Below are 27,979 nucleotides of genomic sequence, written 5' to 3'. Positions count from 1 at the left end.
TTGAACATGATCTTAACATTCAATCTGATGTTACAATATGTCTATCCAAGGATTAGAGCTGGATATTGCTGCAGCTGTATTTCTTTTAGGCTTCTTCTTTTCACATCATCAGTCATTTCTATGAGCTTCCAGACTCAGTTCAGGTATCATTCATCCATCCATTATCTGTAACCACATATCCTGTTCTGGGTCAAACATATTTCAATGATTTGGATCAATGATCAATGTAAAGTGCATAATAATGTTATTTTTCTCAAAGCTTGAATGTACATTCATGTGACGGTAAAATGCTAATGGAAACTGAGCTAGAGGTGAAGTCCCTCCCCTTCCGGTGGACCACCATGGGACCTTATTTCGTAAAAAATATGAACGGTAGTCGGCGGTGAGAGACAAATATTTTTTGATTCCGTTATAATTGCGTCATGAATCTCATATGATTGTCAATTTAAAAGATAATTTTGCAAGTGAAGAAAGTCTCAGTTTGTTGTAAAACTGTTGAAGTATCAGACTGTGAAAATACGTAATTAGAAAGATTACACACCCAAAAGTCATACTGGGATGTACTCACACAAGCTATGGGTCTTTGCTTTTTCTTTTGCTTCCTGGCTGATAAAAAGGGCAGTGGTGGCCTAAAGGTTAGAGAAGCGAGCTTGTGACCGGAAGGTCGCCGGTTCAATCTCACCGGCAGGATAAATCTGGTTGGGGAAAGTGAAGAAGCAGCGCTTGCATTGAGGTGACCTTGAGCAAGGCCTTTAACCCCAAACGCTCCAGTGGAGCTGCTTAGTGGCTCAGATCAGACTGAATGCAGCATGTATATATGCATGTACAGTATGCAGCTTCCAGGTGAAAAAGAGAGCATTGCTCTCAGTGAATCTCCCCTGCATAAATGAAGGTAAAAAAATAAAATAAAATGAAAAACAAAAAGACCAGGAGTCGCTGGATAAAACACATCAGGTAAGATACTGGTTCATTTGTGTGTGGTCATAGCTAAGTTAGCTAGCTAGCTAGTGTTAGTGACGTACATTATATTGTGCGAGACGAGACATGTAGTCACTGAGCGGTTTCACACAAAGTTAAATGATACTACAACAAACTGCGACTTCTTGACTTGCAAAATTATGTTTTAAATTGACAAACATCATATGTGTGATTCATGGCGCAATTCAAACGGGATCAAAAAATATTTGTCTCTTAAATGAGTGAGCTCTTATATCAGTTTCTCTCTTTGCGGCCAGAGAGATTGAACTGTGTGGCTTTGGGGGATTTTGGATAATCCTACTTTCTTTGGAACTCTCTAAACAATTACTTCCTTACTTTACTGTAAGTCCTGTCCAAACATCCTGTTTCATCGGGAAACTCATCAAACCAAATCAGAAAAGTACAATCTCAAACCCATTTAATGGGAACTTTAACCTTCCCTTTCTCGCACAAGAAAAAAATCTTTGGTATTCACACTGACCAAAAGAGAAAAAAAAATACAGTTAGAAGATTTGAATGAGGAAGGAGAGGCTGCTGAAACAGGAAATGTTTTACTGCCCTCCACCCATCCCTCAATCCAGATGTCAACTCCTCTGAGAGATCATCCTCACGTCAACATGAAGTCCAGTGGGCACGACCCCCTGGAAGCACACGAAGCAGCTTCTATGGGAAACCAGCTGCTCTAAAGTTGTACAACTGCAGGCTTATCCAAGAGCCATTTACTGTAAGCACGACTCACAACTCTGCCAAGGCCACTATCGTCACCTCTACAAGACACTGACTCTCAAATGGGCCATAAAATACCCTTTCAGATTAGATTTGTTTTGACCAATTTACTTTGTAATGAATTTACAGCAGGTGGAGTTACAAGGTTGATTTTGGACTGTGTATAATAATAAACACAGTTCTGCATTTGAAACTATCAGCCTGACAGCATTGGCCTGTTTGTGGTTTTTATTAACCGCTTTGTCAACATGACAGAGCTAAATGCTGCCAGCTGTCATCTCTCAGGCTGAAGTGAGACTTTTGACAGCTGATACCACAGCTCACCCACACCAAGCTCTTAATAGCTACCAGCGAACACTTCAATTTGACAGAAATGACTTTAAAACATATGAGGCCAGCAGCTTGCTGAAAACTGCAACTGCAAACAGTTTGCTTGTTTACGTGTGAGAGCTGTAAATTAGTTACACAAGCTCTTATGTTGCTTTGTCATGCCTCAGGCGCAGAGAGTAACCGGACAGGTTGCCAGCCCATCAACACAGAGATAATAAAGCTGTAAACACACAACTCTGAAACGTATGTTTGTAGTTTATGTGGTTTGCATATCTATGCAATGTGAGAGAGACCTTACATTACAAACAAAGGGATAACAGGAATGCTCTACAAAAGAAAGGACCAGGACATTACATTACTGCTCCATCAGAGAAAAATGAGTGTGGTAGATATCACAGAGATGGGAGCGGTGGAAACATCCTACCTTGCATCATGTTCCTGTAGGCATTATCGGCGATGGAGTAGATATGAGGGGGGACTTCATGTCGTTTCTTCCCTTTGTACATTTCAATGATCTTCTCTGAGTAAATGGGCAGCATTTTGTAGGGGTTCACCACCACGCAGAACAGGCCGGAGTATGTCTGAGAGAAAAGACCACAAGGAAGATGAGTGTGTGTGAGGTCTGACAAGTCAGGCACAGAAAGCAATGTTAAAGATTGAAATATTGTAAAATTCCACAAATATGAGGACATTTGGCTGTGCCTCAAGGCTTATTATTAAGGGTCAGTATTTGCATGAACATTTATTATTATATTAGAATTAAGATTAGGTTGAAATTACATGTTACATGTTTTCACTGTATACTTACATAAATAAGGCCAGAATAGTATCTCTCGCGGATGTTGTGCAACACGGAGGCTTCGTTCAGGCAGGTGAGCTCAGCCATGTCCTCCACCTTGCTGAACTTGGGCGGGTTCATCTTCTGGATGTCATCCTTATTGACCGTCACCTTCTTGGCGTTGTCAGCCAGCTCCACCAGCACCTCGTCGCCGTGCTCCTCCTTGATACTGGCCGCCTCGAAGCCATGCCTCTCCGATGGGATCCACACCAGCTTCTTGGCCGACCAGTCAGCCTGAGCCATGGGGCTGTTCAGGATGTCTTTGTTAACGTAGAGGAACTTCTCGTCCTCGGTTGGGGCCTTCTTGGACATCTTGGGTTGAGGTGGAGGGCCAACTGTTGGAGAAAACAAAGGAATTGGACGTTGAAAAAGAGTGAACATATAGGAAGCGAAGACTGAAGGGAGGTGGAAAGGAAGGAAGGAAGGAAGGAAGGAAGGAAGGAAGTAACTAATGTAGGAAAGAACAGAGGCAAGAGGGAACAAGGCAAGGCAGGAAATAAAAAAAAGTTTTTTGAGGTAAAAAGACAACAGTTTGTGCAGAGGGTTAACTAAACACTGCAGTGGGCGATGAGTCTCTTGGTGTAGGAGACATGCTACTAAAGTTACCTCCCGTCTGTGATTGTAACTCAAAGAGTTAACATGTTTCATCCGTCGGGGAGTTCCACAGAGCATTCATTCTCACAGACCTCCACCCCCTCTCGACCCTACACTTTCACAGACGCCACATGGGAGACGCACAAACAATTCCCCTCCCTAATTTAGATAGAAAGATTGAGGCTGGGAAATTGTTTTTAATTAACTTTAAGTAACAATGGCTGGCATATTTTCTCAACAGAAATATCCCCCAACCATTAATGCTCAGTGGCATTTACTCATACTCAATTATTAAGTCAGTGCTTAATTGACAACAGCCATGTTTTCTGTGTCTTTCCCTCGCCATCTCTCTCTCTCTCTCCCCCCTGTCTCTCTGCTAGGAGGCTTCAGTCTCGTGCTGTGATGACCATATATGGGCCCCTTCTCTGGAGCAGGACTCTTTTTCTGCGGACCTAAACAGCAAGGCAAGTGAACTCCCAAACAAAGTCCATATAGGGAATAGTATGTCTCTTGCTGGCCTCGTCGTTTACTTCAAAATGATAACAGCGAGGCAGAGAGACTGAGGGGGGCCCGGGGCTTTAACAATCATGCTTCATATGGGCCCCTAACAGCATTCATTTTTAAATGCAACAGACAGTGGCTACATTTTGAGCAAGTGTCTGGGACTCAGTTATGTCTGGGAGTTAGTAGCACCTGCAGTGGGAGGTACTGTAATATGCAAAGGTGCATGAATTTTACCTGAACCTATTAAAATATAAATAAAACATAAAGCTTGGTAGCAAATATTTCAAATATATCACTGTGTTCTGCAATATGTGTCTGACAACCAAACACAATTGGTTCAGTGGGTCTATTACTACATTTAAAAAATCTTATGACTGAACTTAATTGGCCTCTGAACTACTGAGGAGAAAACTTAATGGTTTCTAGATTATGTCCACAGACTTTTACATCACCCCCTCTCCATCCCTCTGTACACTGAGACTGGCACACAATTTAATTGAGTGGGAACTATGTAAATAAGAGCCACTGAGCCTGCTGAGAAAGCCTATAAACGTACCCCAGGGGCCAGCAAAACTAAACCACCCAGAAACTACTGAAAGATATTGCATAAATATTAACTGGAGGCACAGGCAGACACTTCCTATTTTTCATAAGCTGCAGAGCCGGCGGATAAGTCCAGTGAGATGAGCATAGCTCTGAGGAAACAAGGAAGGAACCAGCTGATTCTTTGATGATCAGCTATTCCTGCTGATAAAAGTAAACAGACTTTTCCTGTCACTCCCCTTCGTGCTAAAGTATGTGCAGCCAATCAAGACCCTCCTCCTCAAACCCTTTAACTTTCCTCACCACTGTGGCTTAATACCTTTGCAAAGCCTCCTCTCTCTCTCTCTGTTGTGTCAACACAGCGTTGTACTCAGCCAGTGCATCTTGAAGACAGCTGTCTGAAGTGGAGTTGACAAGATAACACGTTGATCCAGACTGACTAGAAGCTGTTGACAAGGCTCTGTTTGTCAACACAGGCATTATTTGCCATGAGACTCAACTATCCACACTCCACTCCAACTAATGTGTTCACAGTCGTACCATAAATTACTGAAAACATCAACTTTAACTGACAATAACACAGCAACACCCTACTTAGCACACAATCTCACTGACCCGCCTAGTTCAGTGCAACTGAAAGCAGTATTTTTTTCTGTTAAAGGTGCTGTTGATAACATTGATAACATTCAGTCACTAGATGTCACATTCTCCCTCCCCCGTTCCATTGCATTTACTTCACAACAAGTTGTTGCCTGGAACTTACTGTCAATCTCAGCCATTTATCTGTTTTTTCCACACTAAATGATGACCCAGAGATACCACATGATACCAACGCTGTTATACTATTGGCTCATAAGCCTTGTTAGATGTGTGAACTGAACATCAAATATCTTCCACAGTGATAAACAGAATATTCATTTTGGACCCGCCAACATTTTTTAAATGACTAATTCACAATCATAATATTTTTTTCAGGAAAAGCCATACTTTTATTCAGCACCTTTCTAAAAGCTCTGCAGATGTATTATTATTATTATTTTTTTACAAAATATTCGTCTACATAAAATATTATCAATAGGACCTGTAAGATCATTACACAGCCTGGTTGAATGCTCAATTCTGATTGGTCCATCACAACGTTATTTCTTTATCGCAGACCGTTGCTATGTATAACGGACCGTTGCTATGGGCTCAGTTCTGATGTCGGACTCTGGCGGACTATTTTTGTGTCAAATTATTGATTTCTTAAGTAAGTAGCCGTGTAATAAATGGGATAATGTACAGCTAGCGGGTCATTGTTGTGAAATAAACCCCTTCAGAGCGATGCTTTGCATTGGAGTCGGGGTGCCACATCGCCCTGTTGGGGTTTATTTCACGACAATGACCGGCTCGCTGTACATTATCTGTACTTATCAAATCCTTCACTATCATTAGATGTTGGCCACGATTCCCAAACACACAACACTAAGGCTGAGAAAAAAAAATACAAATCCATGATGTGTCCAATAACAATGACCATATTTTAGCCTCTAAAATGATAACAAACAAGCGGAAATATCACCCAGGAGACTAAGTGACCTATTTCTATGTGTGGGTGAAAGAGGTTGACCTCCAGGGCCTGTGAATGATTTTACTCATTTCCTCTCTTGGCTGTTTCACAAACATTCTTCCTGTTATCATCTTCTTAATAATGCATTTGTATGATGATTAGGATTACAGCATGAAAATAATTAAATCATGCAGATTAAAAACAGACAAATGACGACACTTGTTTTGTCCCATTAGAGAAAAGGTCCTGAGGCATAATGCCAGTGACTGCAGAACTGTCCATTTAAATACAAATAATGGCAACCAAATAAACTCTCAACATAACCTCCTTCCCTTTCTGAGATGCCTTGATGTTAAAAATAATAAGTCATGGGTTACAGCACAAAGATTGTGGGCCTGAACCAGTTTATCATGTTCTGGTGAGCAATCCTGGAAGCCTGCTTAAGAAATCCAAGTTAGTGTAATGAAGTTAAATGAGGGCAATAGTGTTTGAGCTGATGAAGTATTTCATATGCAGACTGACAAAAGATAGGCGAATGTGGATATCACTGAACTGGTCATTGATGTACATAATTATGGAGAGAACAATACAATGAAACCAGACCATGAAAAAAGGTTAAATACGCTCACTGATTCATTGGAGACGTGTGAAAACTGTCGAGTCTCAGTTCCCACTATGTGTCTCTGCATCTTCAGCCACAACGGTATCAGCAGTTTGACAGACAGGCAGCTTAATGCAACCATATTTGGAAAACAGGAAACTCCACGGTCAGAGTCGTGTTCATTTCATTTCTGAGATATTCAGACCTAACCTTTACTTCCTCACAATATAAAAGCCTACTGCAGCGTGGTGCAGTGAATGCAGCATGAGTTTTACAGTGTTCACAGTCAGTTCACTGTCCAATACACTTGATTAAATAAAAAAATGGAGCTCTGTATGAATTAATAAACTCAATGCATAATGTGCTGTAGAGTAGACCTGAGCAGTGGTGAAGAAATACTCAGATCTCTTACTTAAGTAAACGTAGCAATACCACAGAGTAGAAATACTCTGTTACAAGTAAAAGTCCTGCATTCAAACTGTAATTTAAGTAAAAGTACAACAGTATTAGCATTAAAACATACTTAAAAGTAAAAGTACTCATTTTGCAGAATGTCCCAATGCAGAATCATATACAATATATTACTGGATTATAATTTTGACACATTAATGTACAAACACCAGTTTTATGCTGCAGCTGGTTAAGGCTCATTTGAATTACTTTATATACTGCTGGGTAGTTAACCTTCAACAATATATCATAATTCATTAGTTCATTTATATTTTGCATTAATAATCTGAACCTGCAAAGTAACTAATGTTATCAAATAAATGTAGTGGAGTAAAAAGTACAATATGCCTCAGACATCTAGTGGAGTAAGTATATAAAGTAGCAGAAAATAGGAAAGTAAAGTACAAGTACCTCAAAATAGTACTTAAGTACAGTACTTCAGTAGATATACTTTGTTAGGACCATTGGACCTGAGCAACTGTCTGACACCCAAATTGTCTCATTGGTCTCATAATAAGCTAAAACTAATAATTATGTAAATAGTAGTTTATACCATTATATGAAAATGAAATTCCTATTGAATTAGATTTTTCTAGCATCATGTTCCATGTTTTAATTTATCATTTTAACACATACAAGAAAACAACCCCCCACACACATACTAGCAGGTGTGAGAGGGATGCAGGTCGACAAGTGCACTACAGCATCACCACTAGAGTTAACCGTCCCTCTGCAGAACATGACATACTTACATACTCTGAAGAAGTGAGTGCTCAGAGGAGCTTTGGGTTTGGAGAGTTTAGGGTCTGGAGCAGCCGGCGTTGACGAGGTACTCCAAAAACAGAACAGTCCAAATGACCCCCGTCACATTCAGAGACAGACCATTTAAACTGCGCACTGTTGCGCGAGGGTGGAGCTGCACGAGCTGGACCTCCTCCTCCTCCTCCTGCAGCAGCATCCTCCAGCAGGGCAGGAGGAGACTGAGCATGCGCACTGCGCACACCGGCTGGAAGGTATGATGTGAATAAAGAGAGGTGCTGAATGGAGTAAAGAGTCCTGCTGGTAAAAATTAAAAAGTCAATATAATTAAACGGGAAAAAGTGTAAATGATCTCTTCTGACTGCTCTTAGTGGACTGGCACTTGCACAATGACATTATGTTTGTCTGTGTGTCTAAGTTATATTCACCTTATTTTCCATTTGATGCTACTTCATACTTCTAGCTACTTATCTGCTAGCTTAGCTATCCTATTGTTAGCCTACTACTTTCTAGATAGAGATTCGACTTGCTAAATAAAGATTTTCATAAATTAAGTGACATTAAAATGCTGCTGTATCAGTAATGATTAGTAATTACATATTAAATAAAAACACATTGAAACATAGGCTACTGTGGCCTAGATGGCCTAAAATAACACAGCAGGGTTCACCGTGCTGCTTAATGGGTACTTTAAGTACATTTTGCTGATAATAGCCTACTTTTGTACTTTAAAGGGACTGTTTGTAAGAATCAGAAATGCTTGTTAACAGCGACACCTGTGGCCGTTAATTCAACGAAAGTCAGCGTCGTGCTCGCTCTAAATAGACATGAACGAGCATCGCTCAAAACAGTGAGGCGACACACGTCAGCTAAAACCACAATATCACTCTATATTTCACCTGCTTGGCAGTAATGTTAGCTGAACAGACGAAGGTTTCTCCATGAATCACTGCTGATCCTAGTGTTGGCTTTTCCTGCTTCAGCCTCCCGACCGCGGTCGGAGGGAGACACCGGCACCCAGTCGGAGACGATAACGTTTCTCGCTGCGGAACCCCGTCACTTCACAAGACACGGGAAACCTCTGTTGGTCTGGAGGAGCTGCAGCATTTATTTCTGCACAAATGTCCACTGTACATTCACTAGATGTTCTCAGAGCTACAAAGTCTTCTGCAGTGTTTAGTGTGCGCGCATTCACGTGAGGTGGAGCGAGCTGAGTGCAGGCAAGCAGGCAGAGGAGCAGAGTACAGCAGAGACTCCGGCCCTGGAGACCAAAGCTACGGTCTCCCCCGCGTCCTCCGACCGCGGCCAACACTGTTTTGCAAGACGGACTTCACTAGATATAACTTTGGTGCTTCCGTGTAGTTTGTGTTGAGTCTGAGTCTGAACAGCGTAGCCACACGGGAGCGCGCACGGTACTCCGACCCGGATTGATTTATACGTGTAAGAAGTTACAAACAGTCCCTTTAACTCAGGTAACATTTTTAATGTAGGATTCATACTTGTAATAGTAATAGGTTCATAGTGGGAGAAGCACAGGTGTTACTAATAACATTAACGATGGCTCGGTTCTATCCAAGTTTCCCAGTGAGTTATGACAGTGTGACATCGTTAATGTTATTATTTACACCTGTGCTTTTACTACTGAGATGTTTCAAAATGTCTTCTGTGATAAAGGCCTAATGAGTTTTGTTTTCCTAATAGATGAGGTTGTTCACGGGGCATACTGTATTTTCAGTTTTAGTGTTTATAGTCTTTTTTTTTTTTGCTGTGCTTAGGATCATACTGTATTCAATACATCATCTCAGGAAAAATATTGGGTAAAAAAAACAACCCTAAAAAGTAGGGCTGTCAATCGATTAAGATATTTAATAGCGATTAATCGCATAATTGTCCATAGTTAATCACAATTAATCGCAAATTATTCGCACATTTTGTAGCTCTTCAAAATGTACCTTAAAGGGAGATTTGTCAAGTATTTAATACTCTTATCAACATGGGAGTGGGCAAATATGCTGCTTTATGAAAATGCATGTATATATTTATTATTGGAAATCAATTAACAACACAAAACAATGACAAATATTGTCCAGAAACCCTCACAGGTACTGTATTTAGCATAAAAAATATGCTCAAATTATAACATGGCAAACTGCAGCCCAACAGGCAACAACAGCTGTCAGTGTGTCAGTGTGCTGACTTGACTATTACTTGCCCCAAACTGCATGTGATTATCATAAAGTGGGCATGCCTGTAAAGGGGAGACTCATGGGTACCCATAGAACCCATTTTCATTCAGATATCCTGAGGTCAGAGGTCAAGGGACCCCTTTGAAAATGGCCATGCCAGTTTTTCCATGCCAAAATTTAGCCTAAGTTTGGAGCATATTTAGCCCCCTTTGCGACAAGGTAGCATGACATGGTTGGCAATGGATTCCTTAGGTTTCTCCGTTTCATATGATGCCAGTATCTTCACTTTAGCTTTAAAAACTGAACCTGCTACAACCTTAAAATTTGCGTCAATGCATTAACCCTCCTGTTGTCTTCGGGTCAAATTGACCCGAAGACAACAGGAGGGATAAATCCACAGAAATTCAACATTAGGTCATGAAAAATTAACAAAAGTATGCTCATATTATTAATAATAGCCAGACAAGAAAACATTATTGTCAAATAATAGCCTTGTTCATTATCATCAGTTGGCCTGTTTAACCCTCCTGTTGTCTTCGGGTCAATTTGACCCGAAGACAACAGGAGGGCTATAGAAATTAGTGGCGTTAAAACAAATTTGCGTTAACGTGTTATTCTTTCGTTAACTTTGACAGCCCTACTAAAGAGGCATCACAATTATATAATGGAGACACAGCAACTAAAACCGAGTGGCTGCAAGCTCCAGTCCCTGCAGGGATTATAGATTATGCAATCTGCTCCCACTCCTCATAAGGCAAACTGTCCCCAGCACAGGAATCCCCCTTTACTGTAGCTGCTCCAAAGAGATTCCCCTCCATAATGTAACTCATAATTTACAAGACGAATGTGTGTGTACATCCCACGCATTTTCTTCTATCGTTACGCACATCGCATTCCACCATCACAAACAGCCCTACCCCCACTCCCTCCATCCCTCTCCTGCTGCATCCCTCCTGTTTCCAGCTTCGTTCCAATGGAACTTCCTATATAAGGACACCCATCTATTTGCTCCAATAAATCAAGCTGCTGGTTGATAGCCGGGGCCTGTTTTGTGCCAGAGACTCACAGCACCGTGCTGGTGTGTGTGTGTGTGAGAAACCCGATGACAGACCAAAGAAGCAACATGGAGGACCTCTGGGCTCCCTCTGGCCAACATCAAGGAGGCGGGGTGGCGTTAACGAAGGAGAAGCGAGGGTTGAAAAACTCAGGGAGAGACAGGGTGAGAGGCAAGGCAGAGGGAGGGATGAAGAACAAGACACGGAGGAGGAGGAGGAGAGAGGGAGACAAAACAGCAGATACACTGAACAGAGAGGTTGCAGTGTGTGCCATATAAGGACAGTGGGGTCTGTATGGAATCTCGGCAGCTTTCTGTGTAACTTTCAAAGTCTAGCACGGGCAAGCACCCCGAGCCCCAATGACTAAATATGGTCCAGCAGCAACAGCATTGTTCAAACAAACAAAGTTGTTTCTTTACCTGTAAGTTAGCTGTGACACACAGATGGTTTACCAATAGGCCATATATACACCAAGGCAACGAGGAAATCAGTCTAAGAGAAAGACTATACAGTATAGATTTCTCTCATTCTACTATAAAAGATGTTTAATGCCATTTGAGTTCCCTGCTGTTCATCCAATTAAATACACACTATCAGATGATTTATTTGCATTGCACTAAACTTTGTGTCTTTGCTCTCCGATCCCCACAGGTATATCACAGGATCATTACTCCATGGCCGCTGTCGGAGAAAAGGCCACTTTTATATTTCTCTTTAATGTGATGTACGGTGAGGGGAAGGAGAAGGGAGGACAGGAATAAAAAAAGTCAAAGGGCTCAAGTGGACATCTGGTGGCACTGTGTGCTGACAAAATAAGTCTGTCCTAAACTTTGTGGCCAGAACATTTATCCTCCCCCGGTTGTCTGAGATGGAGAAAAAGTGATCACCACCAAGTGATCCCTCAGAGCAATGAATAAACCTATGAAAAGTCGACAGTGAAAAAGAGGAGAGGAGGCGGTGGGAGAGAACATGGATTAAAAACTCTGGGTGAAGGATGGTTAAATCAATAGTGACACACAAATTAGGCTCTTATCTTATCTATTATGTTAAAACATGATTGCTAGTAAATGTATGCAACAAATGACTCACATATATGCGATTCACCACTCACAGTTGACCGTTACATGTGGAATGTCCTTCAACACAATATGGTAGCATTAAAACAACATGAACTGTAATGCAGAGGTCTCTTACATATAGTATGTTTAATGTTTTTTTTTTCACCTTCATGTCCATAGATGGCCATCTATTGGAGAGAAAATATGTTTATGGATATGTTTGACCCTCCCGGAATGCAATTACTTTCTAATTTGAGCCCAGGGGCAAACATCGGTTCACTCTGCTGCAGTCAAAAGACCACTGCATTCAGTACTATTTATACAGCTGTCTCTTTTACACACAACTACATTATACAGTGGAGGAGAAATGCTACCTATTATAGGGCAAACTGCCAATCAAACAATTGTGTGCCATTGTTCCACTTCCTCCGCTTATATAGCCATTTTCAAGAGAACACTGATATTTGGTGCCAATAAACTAGGCGCCACAGGGCCACACAGCCTTTAAAGGTCTTATTGATAACATTTTTATGTAGACAAATATTTAAAATACATCTACAGATCTTTTAGAAAGGTGCTGAATAAAAGTATGGCTTTTCCTGAAAAAAAATTATGACTTTGAATTAAAAAATGTTGGCAGGTCCAAAATGAATGATTTGTTTATCTCTGTGGAAGACGTTTGGTTCCCACTTCTAACAAGGCTTGTGAGCCGATAGTAAAACGACGTTGGCATCACGGGGTATCTCTGAGTCGTCAGTTAGTGTGAAAAAAAAACGGATAAATGGCGGCAGTTGACAGTAAGTGTTCGACAACGACTTGTTGTGAAGTAAATGCAATGGAACGGCGGAGGGAGAATGTGACATCTAGTGGCTGAATGTTATCAATGGTGTCAAGAGCACCTTTAAGCGCAAATAATGTTTGCTCCAAGGAAGTGATGTAAAATCAGACTCCAAATGTCCCAGTTGAGGCTCGCTGTGACTCCATTCTCAGCATGCATACTGTGTCCACTCAGCAACACATTATGGTTTCTAATGGGACTAAGAAGCAATAAATTAAGACACTGTATAAACTTAAGTGTACATTACATCTTGTTGAACAAACTGCGCTGCTGGTAAATGGTTACATTCAGCCCATTGTCATTCCCAGGGCGTTAAATACCAAAGCTTTGTCACGGCCGTCGGCATTCGGTACCGCCGCACACGGCACCCTTTAGTGCCGGTATGAAACGCACCGGGCGATCCATAAACTACAATGCAAACTCATCCGCGTCAATATTGAAAGCTCAGGGAAAGTGCGCCAGGAGTGTGGTGACGTAGCTTTAAGAGTGAGAAGAGACACACCGGGCAGGCGGGACTGGTGATGGACGGGTCCAACAAATATAAGGCCTTCATCCAGGAGACCGCTGTTCGTGTCCCGTGTGTCACGTTACAATCAGCTGTTCGTTCATGTTTCCTGTTCACCACGTTCAGTGTAATTTTCAATGTACAAACATAGTAGTTTTAAGCCCGTCCATGTTGTATAGTTGTTTTATTTCCTAAACCTAAGCACGTGTTTTTATTTACTTCACAATATTAAGCACGTGTTTACTACGACACTGAGGGGTCTGACAAAGCCGAAGTACAGTATGTGACGAGTTGGGATGAGAACGCGTTGGGTTTTGATGCCGAAAATAAAGTGACGCCAAGGGACGTGACGCCAAGGGGCCGTGGCGTCAAGGGGCGGTATGTGACGAGTTGGGATGAGAACGTGTTGCTACAGTTCGTCTTTACAGCTACTCACGCCATCAGAGGCACAGGTTAATTCAGCAAAACACACCGTATGCTGCACATTATGACCCATTCCTTTCAATGAGCTTATTTGAGAGCTATGAGCTCATCTATCAAAGCCTCTATAATCAAGACCGAGCGATGCAGATATGGTAGAGGAGACGGGATAAGTAAACTTTTAAAACCTAAAAATAATTTAGACATGGATTATGTTCAATTACGTGTCTTGTGTCAGTAATCGTGCCGAGAAATAAATGGCTGGGCCCGTAGATAATCAGTTCCAGAAACTCTGGGCTTTAAGTCGTGTGAGATAAGAATGCCAGGTTCCCTTAAATGGTGAGAGAGGAAGTGAGATGCTATGTTTGTTGCAGTAGATGTTTGTGTGTCCAGCACAGGGTGCAAACGTGGACAAAATTGTTGGTACCCTTCCGTTTCATTAGTTTGTTCTTTAAAATGATTCTGTTGAACCACAATTCAAAAACAATGTCTGATTTTCATTAGTTAATTTTCAGTAAATTTTTATTTATTATTACTTTTGTCAGTTTCAAGTTATTTCAGTGACCATTGTGGGTTTTTCTTTCTTTAACGGAAGGGTGCCAACAATTTTGTCCACGTCTGCATGGTGGGTGTCCTTTGTATGTCTTGTTTCTTTATTGCATATGTATCAATCCTTTTTTTTTTGTTGATGTATCATCAGGTCGTAAGGAATTCACAGCCCTGGTTTCTAAGCTGCAGACAACACAGACAAGACATGAACAGGCAGGAGCGTAGCCACATTCTACTCAGCACAACCATGTGGATTATCAGCTATGTGAGTCCAAGATAAAATCATCTTAATAATCATGAGGTAACTGACTATTACAGACAAACAAGGGTGAAACAAGGGACAACATGGGTGGGTTTGGCTGCACAGACCAACACAATGAGTGCCAACATGTTAAAACAATCACGGGAAAGTAACTGGATCTGAATATAGAGACCTTTCAAGGGTGGGTTACTCAGCACTATTTAAACTGTACTGTGATGAATTGTATTGCATAAAGCAAATGCTCAAAAGAACCAACTTTTCTAATTAAAATACAATACCCTTTTTAGTTCACAAAAGTTTAAAATAAGGAGTTAAATCCATACATGTAGCAAGATCATCTGACCATATTAATGCAATTAGAGTACCCTGTTTGTACGCAAATGCCACATGTTAGAGATGAGCAAATAGTAGCTATGAGGCTTCAACGGGTACCAGCAACTTCAGCCTTGTCTTTGGTGAAGGCTGCCACCATGTGGTAGCCAATAAAATAGCACTTCCACAAATGTTTTTGAGTCAGTGAAATTAATAAATATAAAACATTTATTTTTGAGCAACTAAGAGACAATATAAAAGTATCAAACAATTGTAAATTAAAATAGAAAAGACATCATCTCAACTTTTTGCCTGAATTATTGAGAAAGCGAGCAATGCGGATTAATGCAAGTATCGGTAGTACCACCATGACTGATGCTAAACCTAAAGCCAGATATTCAAACCTAAAAAAAAGGCAATGTGGGATCATGGGAAACTTACAGTATAAAACAATACAAAGGATGTGTGCATTTTTATCATCACAATTCATATAGTCCATGCTGTAATGCCTGTAGTAAAAAAACTATGCACAGACGATTGTGTCACTTAAACCCCCTGCCCCCTAAAAAAAGTGTGTAAATGCATCTCTTTAGTCCATCCTGTGCCAGTACTAGGCACAGGTCCAGTTTAGGCATTAGGTCCAGGTCCAGTGTTGCTGGCAGCAGTACCAGCTGGCAGAGAGGCTCCCCGCAAAAACACCTTTCCAGCACTATCACTGCTGTTCACGAAGTGGGACACCAAACCATAGAGAAGAGGTCTGGAGAGTAAAATGTGAAGAAAAAATGGTATTATTTTTAAGACCGAGTGAGAGAAGATAAGTTGACTGATAAGATCCTGAGCCAGAATCAAACCCAAGTCATTATGGTTACATTAGTACGCGCTCCAGGCAAATATGGAGGACGGAACCTGCCAAGATCAAAAATGAATAAATAAATGACTCGATAAATAAATAAATATGCCATTAAATGTACCAAAAATAGTATTACAAATAAATGTCATCATTAATTAATTGATAAAATATTACATAAACTAATATCTGTTTTAATTTGCTTCTGTATTTATTTACCTTTGTATTAATTCCCTTATTTATTTATTCTTCTGTTTGATTTTCCCTTTCTATTTATTTATACGCAAATAAATACTGTAAATATATTTAAAAAATAAATATAAAATAAATAAAAGATAAATGCAAAAATACATAAATAATAAATGTGAAAATAAATAGATAAATAAATAAAAAAAATACTAAAAATAAAATAAATACATAAATAAATAAACAAAGAAATATAAATTTATGTCACATTTTATCAATTAATTCATGACTACATTTATTTTTAATATTATTTTTGGAACATTTAATGGCATATTTATTTATTTCTCGAGTTTGTTTGTTTATTTATTTATGCATTTTTTATTTTGGCAGGTTCCGTCCTCCATAGCTAAATGACTTTCCAGTAATTATTCTAATGATGTGTTTTTAAGTTTTTCCTGATGGTACACAGAGATAAGTGATAGGAAAATAAACAGTGAGCCATCTGTGCTAAACTACCCCCCCCCAGAGAAATGTAGAAGCAGTGGTGGGGACAAGCTGAAATTCATGAAAATCTCTACATATTTCGAGATAGAACTATGAAAACGGTGATGACTCATATGAAACTATTATCCCATAACTGACCATACCCCCAGAGAGTTTAGTACATTTTTGAACACTGCGTTGGACCGCAGACTGTAGTGCACTTACACAGACTTGGAGCTTGTATCCTCTGTGACTTTCATCTCATTCGCCAGGAACTGTCTGTCCAAAGGAACTTCAGGTTGGCCTGACTCTGAGAAAAACAAACAACAGCCGAGTTTAGAAGTAGTGCACTTTGCTCTACAATAGTAACTGGTTCAAGTTTCAAAAACAGGAGTTGTAATCTGAAATCCAGTCTTCAATCTGTGGCTATTGCAAGAAGCATTTCTCAACTTTAAAAAATGTTATTAAATTGATCAATCTAATACACTTTGGAAGGGCATGATCCCCCAAACACCTAATATTTTCGACATTAATAGTGTATAGTCCATGAGCAAGCTGGTTGGTCGTGCCACTTTGGAGGGACCAAGTCTCATAGTGATTTTTTTAAAGGTCTATGTCCCTAGTGTTGGAAAATGCATGATAGTATTGCAGCAATGGTAGCTTTTCTATGTGCTATCACTCCTTTTTTCATCCCTCCATCATTCAAATTTTTCCATCTTTTTTCTGCCATTTTACACATAGATCCAGCATAAAAGAGGGTAACCAACACACAATATCATTAAGTCATATATCGTTGTAAAGCTTAGACTATAGCCTATCCTTCAGTCACATTGTCATGACACTGAGGTCAGGAGAATTTCACCTTTGACCTCTAATGCTGCAATTGCGAAGATTCTGAATGCCACTCCAGATGCCCTTATAACTAACTTCATATTGATCTGATGTGCCCATGGATAGTTCCAACATAAAGAGCACAAAAGGAGCTTTAAAATGATATATTACACCTGTCAGGACCTTAGGAATGTGCTGCATGTATGTATTTTTCCAACACACGTGACTAACAATAATAACAATATTTCTTATGAGAATAAACGTAACTTTGTGCAGTTTGTATCTCCATTGCAGCATTAGAGGTCAAAGGTCAAATTATCTTGACCTCAGTGTCATGACAATGTGACTGATGGATAGATTATAGTCTAAGCTTTACTTTGGTGGTCTGGCTCATGGACTAGTACCAAGTGAGTGATACCCAGGTAAAACGTGCCACAGTCATTTACGTGACACTACAAGTAGGCAGTTATACATGTGGTGCATCAGGAACCATTAATGAAAACACGAGTTGTGGTAGGACTGTTATGTTTTCACCCACCTGCTGTCAGGACGGACGCAGTGTGTTTGTACTTGTTGAACTGGAGGTACTCCCGGATGAGCTCGTTGATGAGCAGGTTTTCGTGGGACAGCGGAGGACGAGGTTCCCGCTGGTCATCCAGGGCGCTGAAGACCTCCGCCCGGATCCGAGCCTTCAGCTGGCCCAGCACACCACGGGTCTCCAGGGTGTCCCTCACGGCTAACATAGTCATTAAAAAACAGACAGATATTAAAGTGTATTAATTGACACTCCCACCAAATGACTGTGAACTTGTGTTGCGTTGTGGTAAGTTAGTGTATTTAGATCAATTAGGTCTTTTATAATATGTGCCGTACTCCACTCATTAATTGACAAATTTAATGTTTCCTTACTTATTGACAAAGATACACACATCTTCAAATGTGACTCAATATCGTAACAGAATCATTAAGATCCACTCTTCAAATCGGCTTACCTGTGGTTATCCAAACTGTCTTGATTTCATAAATGTAATGTTACTTTACCATTTTATTCCCACAAACATCTTCGGCAAAACGCAACTGAGCTGAGCTAATGTAGCTAACATTGCTAACGTTAGCTGCCTGGTGTTGGCCAGCAGTGTGTGTGTGAAAACCATGAAAACCTAAAGTTATGTGCCACATAGGTTGTATTTATATAGGCCGAATTGAAGTGTAGGTTCTAGCAGTAGATACAACCCTGGGTCACTGTAAGGTGTGAGGTTGCTGACAACTAGATTCCCAATAGCTCTCATAATTACTTGTTTTTTGAATGGAGATCCATACAAACCATGTTGTTAAGCTAAACGTTCATTTAGCTACTGCTAACCAGTGTTACCAGTAATTTGACTAAAATGTGCAGTAAAATTATCTTTTGTTTGTCTATTCCAGATAGATTTAACAATGAAATAAGTAGATAAAATCATAAATGTTAGTGAGTGCTTACCACACTTCAGTTCAGTGATGGTCGCCATTGCAACAAGTGTAAACAAACCTCCACTGTGGTGGCAAGAAGGGAGCCAGCAAACTGGGGGAACTCTCGCGAGATTGTTAAGGTTTGGTTAGGATAGGTCAGGGGTCAGCAACCTGCAGCTCTTTAGCCCCTCTCCAGTGGCTCCCTGTGGATTTATAAACAAGGAAATTAATAACTGTTTTTTGTTTACATTTTCATTTTGATTTATCATTGTTGTAGGTCTATGGTACGACGGAGTATTAGGGCCACATTGAGGAAAAAAAAAAAAAATCTGAAATTTTGAGAATAAAGTCATAATATTACAAGAATTAAGTAATAGGTTTATGAGAAAAAAAAGTCATAATATTATGAAAATGAAGTCAGAAGTTTACAAGAAAAAAAGTCGTAATATTATGAGACTAAAGTCAGAAGTTTATGAGAAAAAAAGTTGTAGTATTATGAGAATAAAGTCATAATATTATAAAAATAGTAATTTTACGCGTTATTTTTTTCTAGTAAAGTTATGACTTTATTCTCGTAATATTACGATTTTTTTCTCGTAATATTATGACTTTATTCTCATAATGCTACGACTTTTTTCTCATAATATTATGACTTTATTCTGTAAATCTCAGATGTTTTTTCCCTCAATTTGGCCCTAATACTCCGTTATACATTTGCACTTAGGCCCTCACTGCATTAGACTTATATACTATATAATTAGACTATAAACTGTGTTACCTTCATCACTATGCTCAAATGTTTTGCGGCTCCAGACAGATTATTTTTTTTTTTTTTGCCTAAAAGGGCTCTTTAGATGGTAAAGGTTGCTGACCCCAGGGATAGGTCGTCGGGCATTGAGATTTTGCAGATCTCAGCTCAGATTTCACAATTTGCGGGCTCCCTTCTAGCCACGACCGTCTGTCACTGTTCATACCATAGTCTTCTGCCATCTAGTGACTAGTTGTGTAACTACAGCAAACTGGTTCATTAGACCCCAAGCATCACATCCAATCTGCCATGCATATTCCTAATAAATATGCATGATTATTTAAAGATGTATGTCCCTTAAAATGAGCATAAATACTGTTTATATTGTTTATGACAGTCAAGCTGAATGTATGTGGATTCAGACTCAATCACATCCCTGGTTGCATGCATCAAAATACGTCCATTAATAATTCTATTTACTTTGGATAACCTCGGATGCAAAAGTGAGTATGTTAATAGGAGATGTAGACTTGAGAATTGAGACTTTGAACGAGCCAGGCGTCAGTTAGGACTCGAGACTCCACTTGAATCCATAAAGGCTTGACATGAGACATGAAAAAGCACAAGTCTAAAGTTTTGACCTGTTAAAATCAAGGAACAATAAATAAGACATTGTCAAGCAGGCCTTGCCTTCCCCACTTAGAATATTGAATTAATAGACTCATGGTTAAGACTATTAATACAACTTATAAAGAAACATCCTCAAATGCTGTGTAATTTGAATGGCCAGCTTTCAGAGACTTGAAAAGCATGCATCATGAGTTGAAATTTGCTCTCAAATGACTTGAGACTTTGCTTTCGCTTCAACATGCCCCAATGTTTATGGAGGACGGAACCTGCCAAAATAATAAATTAATAAATAAATGACTCAATAAATAAATAAATATGCCATTAAATGTACCAAAAATAATATAAAAAATAAACACAGTCATTAATTAATTGATAAAATGAAACATGAATTGATATTTCTGTTTTAATTTGCTTCTTTATTTATTCACCACAGTATTAATTCCCTTATCTATTTGCTTATATGTTTAATTTTCCCTTTTATATATTTATGTATTCATTTTTATTTATTTTAAAAATGTATTTTTTTTGCATTTCTTTTTTCTTTCTTTCTTTCTTTTTGCATTTATCTTTTATTTATTTAATATTTATTTTTAAATGTCTGTATTTATTTATGTATACATAAACAAAAAGGGAAAATTAAACAGAAGTGTGGCAGGTTCCGTCCTCCATTAATGTTAAGATCGGATGTTAGTGCATACAGATATATTATCACTATAGTTGGTAGCTGTCATTTGAGCTTGCTTTTGTCCGTCTGGAGCACACCTCTCTGATAAATCTCTTATTTTGATTTAAATGTTTATTTGTTGATCTTGACAACACACTCATTTACAAAGACATGAATTCAAGCGTAACCATACTGTAGACTCAAATAAACTTTATTATTCAGCATGATGTATGGAACAAGACAGTACATCAACAATAAAAGTGAAAAAATCAACAAGCCTGTTATAAAAAGTATAAATATAATACAATCCTCTTAAGGAAACTTAAGGACACTTAATACATTTTGTCGTATGACATAAATAAACTATAGGGTTTCTCTTACAATATATTGTCTAAACCAGTAAGACAAAAACAGTAAATGCCTCTTCTCTTTGAAAAGTTCATAGGGTTCTTTCTTTGAATCGAGAGGAAAGGTCAACGTGGACTATTTACAGTGTGTCATGTCAGCACCATAAGAACAATGCTGATTTTCTCTTCTCTGCCTATGGCCTGAGTTGTGCGGTGGAGGCAGAGAGACAATCAGACAGAGATTTATCACCATTGTTTTGAAGACGCATTCTCTTCATTCATGGTGGTTTTTCACTACCGGCGTCAGGTTAAATCTGACCAGCAAGGTCTCTATCGACTTTTATGTGTTTACTTTGACAGAAATAAACAACAGCCACAACATAGTTGGACGATTGCTAATGTCTTGGCTCACTTCAATGTTTTCTTCTTTTTTTCTGACATATAAAAACTCCAAATTGGCTGCTTCCAGCTCAGATTTTGAAGGCAGTGAAAACCCCACTTCCCCTGCGTTTGCCAGGTTGAACCTTTTGAAGGTTAGTGTGTCAAAGTAGTTCCTGTCCCAGTTTCTGGGACAGCAAGACAAAATAGACTTCAGTTTACAATTACAAAAATCGCCTCTTTCTTGGTATACAAGGCTTTAAAAAGTGAGTAAACATCAACGTTTAAGCCTGAGACAACATCAGAAAATATGTCATGTGCTTTATAAAACTTACAAAAACTACAAAAATAATATAGCTCCCATTCAAAAAGAGAACGACAATCCTTAAGATTTGTAGTACTCTTAGCTTGTAGCTCTGGGCTTAATCCTTTCATGGAATAAACGTACTCCACTACTCTATAGACAACATTTATAGCTTAGAGACTCTCAACAATCCTCCGTAGCTTTCTTTTGAATGCTCATCATCTGAGGTTAACGATGTCTTTAGGACAGCATGTCTGTGTGTGTTAAAAACCAACAAATAGGGACTGCGTCTGCAGCTGCTCTTGAGATTCATTGACGTTGACCTCACGGAGAGGCGCTTTGAGCTGCCATAAAGCTTGGAATGGCCCGATTTAACATGTGCTGGAGAGCCACACAAGTAAGGTGCCTCATCTGTACACCTGGACACCAGCTCCAATGAAGACTTAGATCACCCCGGCTTCCCGGCACATTCGGTAGAACTGTCCCCGCTGTGCGATGAGGTTGTTTGGAGTGTCCATCTCAGAAATGTGGCCTCTGTCCATGACGATCACTCTGTGAGGCAGCAAAAAGGGAAGAAGACGGGTTTTAGATCCAGCATTTGTTTTATTACAACTGATATAACATTCATGTATGTAGGCCTATCCATGCCTATAACTTAGCATTTGGATAAACGTATTTGGTGGATTGTAGGGCTGCAACTAAGAATTAAACACAATCACAAACGTCCATTTCATGTTCCCAGAGTCCAAAGTAATGCCCTTCCATAGCTCATTTTGTCTGACCAACATTAAAATGTCTAAAGGTAGTCAAGTTACAGTGATAAATAAGATAAAAAAGGCAAAAACCCACATTGGAGAAGCTGTAACCATCCAATATTTGGTATTTTACTTGATAAATGACTCAAAATAAATGATTAATAATTAGAGCTGTCAGTCGATTAAAATATATAATCGTGATTAATCACATGATTGTCCATAGTTAATCACAATTAATCTGTTCAAAATGTACCTTCAAGGGAGATTTGTCAAGTATTTAATACTCTTATCAACATGGGAGTGGACAAATATGCTGCTTTATACAAATGTATGTATATATTTATTATTGGAAATCAATTAACAACACAAAACAATGATAAATATTGTCCAGAAACCCTCACAGGTACTGCATTTAGCATAAAAGAATATGTTCAAATTATAACATGGTAAACTGCAGCCCAACAGGCAACAACAGCTGTCAGTGTGTCAGTGTGCTGACTTGACTATGACTTGCCCCAAACTGCATGTGATTATCATAAAGTGGGCATGTCTGTAAAGGGGAGACTCGTGGGTACCCATAGAACCCATTTTCATTCACAAATCTTGAGGTCAGAGGTCAAGGGACCCCTTTGAAAATGGCCATGCCAGTTTTTCCTCACCAAAATTTAGCGCAAGTTTGGAGTGTTATTTAGCCTCCTTTCCGACAAGCTAGTATGACATGGCTGGTACCAATGGATTCTTTAGGCTTTCTAGCTTTAAAACAGAGCCCGTTACAATCTAAAAATCGCAAGTTGCCTTATGCGTTAAAGAAATTTGTGGTGTTAAAATAAATTTGCATTAAGGGTTATCGTGTTAACTTCGACAGCCCTATTAATAATCCAAATGATCATTAATTAGTTTTCTGTCTATCCACTAAATACCACAACATATCGACCACTCAGTGGATTGTAATGTACCTGGTGTAGTCCATGATAGTGTTAAGGCGGTGAGCAACGGTCAGGACGGTGCAGTCTGAAAACTGTGTGCGGATAGTGGACTGGATGAGCGTGTCTGTCTCCAGGTCCACAGCAGCTGTTGCCTCGTCCAAAACAAGGATCTTGGTTTTCCTCAGCAAGGCCCTGGCCAGGCACACCAGCTGGCGCTGACCCAGACTGCACAGACAAAGGAGAGGGATAGAATCACATATTAGATTTATCCTGAAGCTTTATGCGGATATCCCTTTGATAATGTGTATTGGTGATTGACTGAGCAAAACAGTGGATAGTGGTTTATCTACATTGCAATGAGTCATATCTGTATACCTGAGGTTTTCTCCTCCCTCTGAGCATTCATAGTTGAGTTTGTCTGGCAGGTTAGAGACAAAGTTTTTGAGGTGAGCGAGCTCCAGTGACCTCCACACCTCTTCATCGGTGTAGGTGTCAAAGGGGTCGAGGTTCATCCGGAGGGAGCCTGAGAACAGCACAGGGTCCTGGGAGAGAGGACAGCAGATGTTATTCATCACCAAACGGTCCAGACTGGTAATGGGATTATTACAATTTAGTATGGCTTATTCTACATTGGATACGGATTGCAGCTATTGCAAACAGTTTATGTGATGAAAGCCAGGGCTCCGCTTCTGTTATTACTACTGTCGCACCTGAGGAATGATAGTAATGCGGGATCTGAGGTCATGGAGTCCGATGTCGGCGATGTTGACTCCGTCTATAAAGATCTTTCCCTTTGCTGCCTCTAAGATCCGGAAGATTCCCAGGGCAAGTGAAGACTTCCCTGCTCCTGTCCGACCCACAATTCCAACCTGGAAAAGAGGTTTTCAGTCAGGATTTATGTGTGACACAATACTGCAATTCAAGCAATTTAAATCATCCAGGATTAAGATGGGTAAAGATTGTGGAGGATGGAACCTGCCAAAATAAAATAAATTAATGAATAAATAAATATGCCATTATATTTACCAAAAATAATATTGAAAATAAATGTAGGCATTAATTAATCAATAAAATGTGACATAAATTGATATTTTTGTTATAATTTGCTTATTTAATTATTTATCCTTGTATTAATTTCATTGTTTGTTTACGCTTGTGTTTAATTTTCCCTTTTATTTATTTATGTATTTATGTTTTATTAATTCATTTTTTGCATTTATCTTTTATTTATCTTATGTTTATTTTTAAATGTATGCATTTATTTATGTAGAAATAAATAAAAGGGAAAGTTAAACAGAAGAGCAAAACAATAAGGAAATTAATACAAAAGTAAAGAAATAAAGAAGCAAATTAAAACAGAAATATCAATTTATGTCACATTCTATCAATTAATTCATGACTACGTTTATTTTAAAGATTATTTTTGGTACATTTAATGGCATATTTATTTATTTATCGAGTAATTTATTTATTTATTCATTTTATTGATTTTGGCAGGTTCTGTCCTCCAGAAGATTGCAAGCTGTTTTTATCACACAAGATGACTCACCCTCTCTCTTTCATGAATTTGCAAGGTGATGCCCTTCAGAGCCAACTCAAGGCCTTTACGGTACTGCAGACCGTAGTCCTGGAACTCGATAGTACCTCTCTCTGGCCAGGCCAGGGGCAAGGTGCTGCCTTCTATACTCCAACTCGCCTGAATGAGACAATAAGAAGGGTGAGTAGAGAACAAAAAAACTTGATGTACAGTGTTGGATTTAGTGTCCTGAGCAGGGATTTGTTTACGTGTGTGAGGCGGGAAAACTGACCTCTTTAACAGTCTCAGCGTACTCGTTGACTCTCTCCACAGACACAATGTTGTTTTCCACATCAGTCCAGGATCTCACAATCCAACTCAGGATTCCAGTCACCTGCAATATGCAACGCAATGACGTTTACTTTAAATCAGGGGTTTTCAAAGTGGGGTCCGGGGACCCCCAGCGGTCCTTGAGGGGGTCCCTGAGGGAGTCCCCAGCAAAAAGACTACTCATTTATTTTCACTGTAATTAATCATCCATAAGTAACACAATGACAGAATATATGACTATTTTGGTCATGGGTTTCATATACTCTCTGTAGTAAAACATCTAAAAGCAAAAATCTCATCAGTTCGGGGTCCGTGGTCTGATTTGTGCCAGTTTAGGGGTCCTTGACATGAAAAAATTTAATATGAAGGACGGAACCTGCCAAAATAAAAAATGAATGAATAAATAAATAAATGACTCGATGAATATATATGTCATTAAATGTACCAAAAATAATAATTAATTGACAAATTGATTGAAACATGACAAAGATTGGTATTTCTGTTTTAATTTGCCTCATTATTTATTTACCTTTGTATCAATTTGCTAAAGAGTCAATAAATAAGGAAATTAATACAAAGGTTAATAAATAAAGAAGCAAATTAAAACAGAAATATCAATTTATGTCACATTTTATCAATTAATTAATGACTACATTTATTTTGATTATTATTTTTGGTACAGTTAATGGCATATTTATATAGTTATCAAGTCATTTATATAATTATTTATTCTTTTTATTATTATTTTTGGCAGGTGCCCCCATACTTTAAATCATTTCCTTTCCTGCAATGAAGATGCATTTGCTGATTCGGCAAAGCAATGCATTTATATTCGACTTTTTCCAGTTTAACCTCTAATTGTAGCATGCAGCTGCAGTGAAGTCCCACGATGCTGTGTGGTGTATGAAACTGGCTGTATTTAATGTTAATAAGTCGGGTATTGGGAAACCTCCAGTGCTACTGTGTGAGAATGTGTGTGAGCGTATTCTGTGGGCAGAGCCTCTTACCTGGAGGGAGTGTGACACGGCCAAACCAACGATGCCTGGGCTCAGGGTGCCTCTTCCCATCACAGAGAGAACGGCAGCAGCTAAGACCACACCATTACCAACAAACTCCAGATTGACTGCCAGCCACCTGTGGATGTAATATTGATTTAGCTGTGGGCAGGCAAGCACCAAAATGTCTCCTCATTACTAAAGCCAGAAGTCATTTTGTGTAGCCATGTAACATAAAGCAATCGCAGCAACTCTTGGTGCTGTGAATCACCGCCGTCCCTCATGAAGTGCAACTGAGCGAATGGATATATAAATGAAATGAAAGCACATTTTAATAATCACGTATCATCTCACCGGGTGGCCACAAATCGAGGGAAGTAGGATGTCTGATTGAAGTCGACCCTCTCATTAGTCTGCTGAATGAACCTGGACTGCTCGCCAAATGCCCGGATGACGCTGGCGCCCTGCACCGTCTCGTTGAAGTGGGTGTAGATGGGCGAGCGGCTCACGGCTTCCAGCCTCCGCAGCTGACAGGATGTGGCGACGTAGAAGCTCTGTAGCCCACAGTGGAAAAGTAAAACACCAGCTTTAATGAGTGAAACCAAGAGGGAGCGCTGAGGGCTTTCCCATAATTCATAGTGAATGTGTGTAACATCTATGTCAGCACGTGGGGGGAACAAAACACAAGTGAATGGCAAAATCAGCAGGGTTGGTTTTGGAGCCTGGAGCTTTCCAATAATACACAGTAATGGAACCCAGCTCTTGCTAAGCCACCTTGAACATAAAACTCTCAAAGAAAAACAGTCATTCGTGGCGAGGGGGAAATGTACCTGGACAAAGGCGTAAAGGAAAGCCAGAGGCAGGATGATCACGAGTGCAAAGGGTGTCGCCATCAGCACAATGATGCAGACCTCCATGAGTTTAAAGAAGTAGCTCAGCATCATCTTCAAGCCGTCGGGGACCATGCAGTCGATGGCGTCGATCTCTTTGGCGAAGCGGTTGAGCAGGTTGCCACTGGGCGTGCACTCAAAGAAAGACATCGGAGAGCGCAGCACGTTGACCAGCAGGTCCATGTGCAACTGGCGAGAGGCAATGATGCCGCAGATGGAGATGGCGACAGTCGTACCAAAGATGGCGATACCTGAGGGGAAGGGAAAGATGTTTGATCACATCAGAGTCGAATGTTAGCAAACCGATGTCGACTGCTCATTTGTGGCGGATTCATAAAACTAACTAACTGACCTTGAACGAAGCCCAGTGCACCAAACACGGTCAGTTTCAGGTCCGTATCGATCTGGGTGCCGTTAACAATAGGGTCGTCAGCCCACATGCTCAGCCAGTAGCTGTAGGCCAATGAGGCGCCCTGCTGAAAAGCGTACAGGAAGACGATGGGAATGATGATGGCCACGCCGATGGTCTTGAAGTACTTCTTGTACATCGACAACCTCACCTGTTGTAGAACAACACAAAATGTACCAGTCAATCTCAAGGAATTGGTTTGTAACAACACATTTTGTATTGATTAAACCAGCA

The 27,979-nt window shown here is 39.7% G+C and overlaps 3 protein-coding genes across 5 annotated transcripts in view; all 3 read right to left on the bottom strand.

Annotated features, from left to right (window-relative positions):
* The window catches only part of myh11a (myosin, heavy chain 11a, smooth muscle), a 35,592-nt gene extending 27,570 nt beyond the window's left edge, over positions 1-8,022 (bottom strand). For all 3 annotated transcript variants that reach the window (XM_037763411.1, XM_037763412.1, XM_037763413.1), the window contains exons 1-3: positions 7,866-8,022; positions 2,843-3,207; positions 2,459-2,615 (exon numbers count right to left, since the gene is read on the bottom strand). In XM_037763411.1, the coding sequence (XP_037619339.1) occupies positions 2,459-2,615; positions 2,843-3,184 (499 nt within the window). In that variant the 5' untranslated portion in view covers positions 3,185-3,207; positions 7,866-8,022. The remainder of the gene's footprint in view (positions 1-2,458; positions 2,616-2,842; positions 3,208-7,865) is intronic.
* A 6,419-nt stretch (positions 8,023-14,441) lies between these two features.
* cep20 (centrosomal protein 20) lies at positions 14,442-19,008 on the bottom strand. The gene is made up of 4 exons (XM_037765934.1): positions 18,885-19,008; positions 17,943-18,140; positions 16,799-16,883; positions 14,442-15,814 (listed from the first exon to the last, which is right to left on the bottom strand). Exons 1-4 carry the CDS (start codon positions 18,910-18,912, stop codon positions 15,685-15,687), a joined length of 441 nt encoding a protein of 146 aa, XP_037621862.1. The 5' UTR covers positions 18,913-19,008; the 3' UTR covers positions 14,442-15,684.
* A 2,082-nt stretch (positions 19,009-21,090) lies between these two features.
* abcc6a (ATP-binding cassette, sub-family C (CFTR/MRP), member 6a) overlaps positions 21,091-27,979 on the bottom strand; it is a 33,873-nt gene continuing 26,984 nt past the window's right edge. The window contains exons 22-31 of the mRNA XM_037765160.1: positions 27,689-27,896; positions 27,277-27,587; positions 26,801-27,000; positions 26,459-26,585; positions 25,414-25,515; positions 25,155-25,301; positions 24,316-24,474; positions 23,981-24,147; positions 23,636-23,830; positions 21,091-22,476 (exon numbers count right to left, since the gene is read on the bottom strand). Coding sequence (XP_037621088.1) covers positions 22,368-22,476; positions 23,636-23,830; positions 23,981-24,147; positions 24,316-24,474; positions 25,155-25,301; positions 25,414-25,515; positions 26,459-26,585; positions 26,801-27,000; positions 27,277-27,587; positions 27,689-27,896 — 1,725 coding nt within the window. The 3' untranslated portion in view covers positions 21,091-22,367. The remainder of the gene's footprint in view (positions 22,477-23,635; positions 23,831-23,980; positions 24,148-24,315; positions 24,475-25,154; positions 25,302-25,413; positions 25,516-26,458; positions 26,586-26,800; positions 27,001-27,276; positions 27,588-27,688; positions 27,897-27,979) is intronic.

The sequence above is a fragment of the Sebastes umbrosus genome, chromosome 3, assembly GCF_015220745.1.
Source record: "Sebastes umbrosus isolate fSebUmb1 chromosome 3, fSebUmb1.pri, whole genome shotgun sequence".
NCBI classification, from domain to species: domain Eukaryota; kingdom Metazoa; phylum Chordata; class Actinopteri; order Perciformes; family Sebastidae; genus Sebastes; species Sebastes umbrosus.
The sequence above is the reverse complement of the archived record's forward strand: the minus strand, read 5'-3'. Positions and strand labels throughout refer to the sequence as shown.